Genomic DNA, 4,246 nt, shown 5'->3' with positions numbered 1-4,246 from the left:
GGAAAAGCCTTGCAATGGTTTACGAGTTATTTATCTGACAGATTTCAATATGTACATGTGATCAGTTTTGATTCTTCTATGAAGAAAATAGAATGTGGTGTTCCGCAAGGAAGTTTGTTAGGCCCACTGTTATTTATAGTTTACATTAATGATTTTTATAGATCTTCAGATAAACTCTCTTTCATATTATTCGCGGATGATTCCAATCTTTTTTATTCCCACCCTGACCCTTATACTTAAATTAGTACAGTGAATTATGAATTGAAGAATGTCTCACAATGGATATATGCAAATAAATTGTCACTGAATATTGAGAAGACAAAGTATATGTTTTTCAGTAATTCTTTACATAGATTACTAGGTAATGTTATATTTGACACTACTCCCCTGAAGAGGTTTCGTCTATTAAATTCTTAGGTGTTTGCGTTGATAATAAGTTATCATGTAAGTGTCACATAAACAATATTTGTAATGTAATTGCACGTAACATAGGCGTAGTGAATAGATTGAAATATTATCTTCCTTCTTCGGCTTTGATTACGCTTTATTCAAGTTTGGTATTGCCGTACTTGAATTACGGAATTCTTGCTTGGGGGAATACATGTTCGACATTGTTAGATAAACTTTTTCTTCTGCAAAAGATGGCGCTCAGAATTGTTTTTAACCTTCATATCCGAGCACATACTGACAAACTGCTCCTTGAACACAAAATTCTGAAAATAAAAGAGTTGTATTTGTTTCAACTTGGTCAATTTATGTTCAATTACAACTGCAACCATCTACACAAAATATTTTATTCTTTATTTCACTGTAACAGCCACGTACATAATTATTCCACGAGACAATCTAAAGAATTTCATCTTCCCTTAGTGAGATCTGTACACACTCAAAATACATTTGTTTATACCGGACCCAGATTTTGGAATAGCTTAGATAATGATCTAAAAGAATCTGTGAAGTTAGTTACATTTAAGTATGAACTAAAAAAAAAAAAAAAAAAGAATTGTTTTCTAAATATACCAGTTAATTCTGTTCAATGAAAAAAACCCGTCATGTTTCACATTTCCTTGAGATTTTGTAGTGTGTCCACAGACCTTTTCCATCCCTCTCCTTTTCCCTCTCCTTTTCCCTCTCCTTTTTCCTCTCCTTTTCCTTCTCTGTTCTTCCCTGCTCCTTTTTCCTCGTTCTTCGTTGTCCAGTATCGGTCTGAGTGCATTTCCTCAAATTCTATTATTTCTATGTTTTGTGTTATTGTTGTTGTTGTTGTCGTCGTTATGTTTTTTGTGGCCGATTGCATATCTTCCTTTCCGTTGAATTTTCCTGGCACACCTGGCCCCATAGTGTCTGTGCCACAAATGTGATATGTTACAAAGTTTATACGTTTGCATTCTAAAATCCTAGTAAGTATTGTTCATAGTATCAGCATCATATATCAATGAGTAAAATGTACAATAGTATATAGAAGAATTTAAAATGAATATGTTTTATTGGTATAACAAATTGGTGCTGTTGTTGTTCTGTTCCAGTGTTCCACGTCTTACAAGCTTGGCTTTTTTAGTGGAACACTGTTTTCCATCATTGTGATTATTTACTATTTTTGTTGCCATGGCATAGTGCATTGTTTCTTTTTTACGACATCATTCGTGTATATATACTTAATATTGTATTGAAAAAATCCTTTATCAGTTCAGTGTAAGAGAAATGAAAAAAAATTGTATCACTTTGGATTATGTCAACTTTTTCTTTTCTTTTCTTTTTGATGATGGAAATAAATAAACTATTGAATTGAATTGAATTGAATTGAATTGAATTGAATTGAAGTGAAGTGAAAACCTGACACCCTATCATCTCAACTGAAACTGCATACCCCATCCCTTTAAAGCCTGTGAATAAATGACGTGTCTTTCAAATATCACTGTTTAATAATTTCAGAACATAGATGCTGTCAATTTCAAAGTTTACATGGTGAAACATTCCCTACAAGGAACGAGAATGCAGCTCCTCGTGGGTAAGCTATACGTGGTTCACTGAAACTGACGCTCGTCTTGCCCGAATACTGGTGCTTTGACCCTCTCTGTGGAACGTCGGCTGAACAGTTCCTTTAAGGCAACTCTGAACTGAGGGTAGCGAATAAGGTATACCATGGGATTAACGCAAGAGTTGAAGAAGGCTATGTTCACGAGGAGGTTGTAAGGGGTGCTGAAGAGAAAGTCAGGTCTAAGGAGTTGAAGGCCAAGAGCCATGTAGGCTACGCCGTCCGGTGTCCAGCAGATGACGAAAATGAGCACGACAATGAGGACCAGGGTGATCACTTTTTTCCGAGCCAGGAGAAGATTTGCTGATGGACCGGAGCTCTGAAGATCCGCGTCAAAGCGGCGGACGTCTCGACGAAGCGACCTTGCAATAAGGCATTGGGTAACGAGCATGGTGGCTATGGGAATAAGGAACATTGTGACGAGCTCCTGAAAGGCAAAGTAGGTGCGTGATTCTGGAGAAGGGTAGGTCACGATGCATCTTCCTGATGTTGCTTCGACGACGGTCACAGCAAAACTGCGACACTTCAGTCCAAGGGACAGTAACCAGATCATAAGGATCAAGACCACGGTACGTCGGGGAGTCATCCAGCGTTTGAAGTGGAGAGGGTGTACGATGGCGATGTAGCGTTCTACCGATATGGCCGTCAGGGTGAAAACCGAGGCGTTTATGGATATCCACATGAAGACGGCAGACCTTATGATCTTGCAGGCGGCATGACCCAGAAAGGTCAGGGGAACTCGGACAGGCTTTGGCTGCGGAAAGATGAGCAGAGACGTGAGAAAGTCCGCAACTGCGAGGGCACCGATTAGTGTGTCGGTCGAAATTCTCGCAGCCCTCCTCTGAAAGAGAACCATGATGACCAGCATGTTACCCACAATGCCACACAACGAGAGGACAGACTGTGTGATGTCAGACCATCCCCACTCTATAGGCTGCCACACCCAGTCACTCCTTGGTAACTCCTGCGATTGAGATGGAGGGGTTATAGACAGCAGAGCCCCGCTGAATATGATTTCAGTAACTGTAGCTCCTGTGCCCATTTCACGATATTTGTCGCTCGCTTCTGCCATGTCTCTGCAAAGTAATAAAAGTTGAGGGGAAATGTGACAAAAGGGGTTGGAAGATAACTGAGTCGCATGTTCCATGCGAAATACCTTAAAAATCAACAACTGTTGCGTAAAGAAGCCTTTTTGCATCATGAGGAAATTAACTCTCAAATTTTGAATTGATTTTATTCCAATGTTTGGCGAATGAATAACACTTTCGTGACTTGCGGTATGAACTTTAGTTTGGCCTCCTTTCTTTCTTTTTTTCTGTCATGTCTGTTGCATGTTAAGTATTGTGGACTGCATTAGACAAAGAGCGAGGGAGATATAAAGGACAAACATGTCTTTTTTTAAACAAAAGCACTGTTTGGGGAGGATTTTAAGCCGAAGGCAAAGAACATCGTTTTTATGTTGGTTGTTTGTGTTGGTTTTGTTTCGTTTGGGATTTTTCTTTTCCTCAAACTAATGGCCATTCTAATATAGCTTTACTTTGTAATCCAAAATGACTTGAGAAAATGTGAACAGCTTGTTGGTTTCTATTTAAAGCATGAGAACAAAGATTAGCTTGTACACTTTGTAGTCCCAGAGGCAAGAATAAATGATGTCGTTACCTGACTGGCTTTGCTGTCTGTATCACAATTTTTCTCAAACAATGTCATTAGATTTTGTATGGGCTGACGAGAAATTATGAAGAAGAAGGAAATAAAAAGAAGAATATAGAATTAGAAGTGTCATCATAGCATTGGTTGTAAGGCAAGTTTGTAAGGTGTGATGAAGACAGGAAAACATGGAGGAGAAAGAAAAAAAAGCAATCTTGTAGCATCAGTGGTGGGATGGGTAGCAGTGTGGTTATAACACAGGTACTACGAAGAGGGTGCATGCATGATGGGGCGAGAAAAAAAAGACACTGGCTATGTCGCCATACGTACCAACAGCTACATACAGTGAGAAAGAAAAGTTGCATTTCATATCAAAGCATATAGTCAATACCTTACCCTGAAGGAGCTGATGACAGTCCACATAATGACTGTAAGCAATCTTACTTGTTCCTTCTCGGCATATCACCATACATACACATATTATATCCATATCATATATTACAAAATATATGATATGCTATATCATATATTATGTATTATATATTATATATTATACATTACATA

At 38.4% G+C, this 4,246-nt stretch overlaps 1 protein-coding gene across 1 annotated transcript; it reads right to left on the bottom strand.

The window, feature by feature from the left end:
* Positions 1-2,024: 2,024 nt before the first annotated feature.
* LOC139718077 (mu-type opioid receptor-like) lies at positions 2,025-3,107 on the bottom strand. The gene has a single exon (XM_071629571.1). The coding sequence runs from the start codon at positions 3,105-3,107 to the stop codon at positions 2,025-2,027; it is 1,083 nt and encodes a 360-aa protein (XP_071485672.1).
* Positions 3,108-4,246: the final 1,139 nt, after the last annotated feature.

Source organism: Diadema antillarum, unplaced genomic scaffold (genome assembly GCF_040938485.1).
Source record: "Diadema antillarum isolate AM-2024a unplaced genomic scaffold, OU_Dant_1.0 scf00000088, whole genome shotgun sequence".
Taxonomy (NCBI): Eukaryota; Metazoa; Echinodermata; class Echinoidea; order Diadematoida; family Diadematidae; genus Diadema; species Diadema antillarum.
The sequence above is the reverse complement of the archived record's forward strand: the minus strand, read 5'-3'. Positions and strand labels throughout refer to the sequence as shown.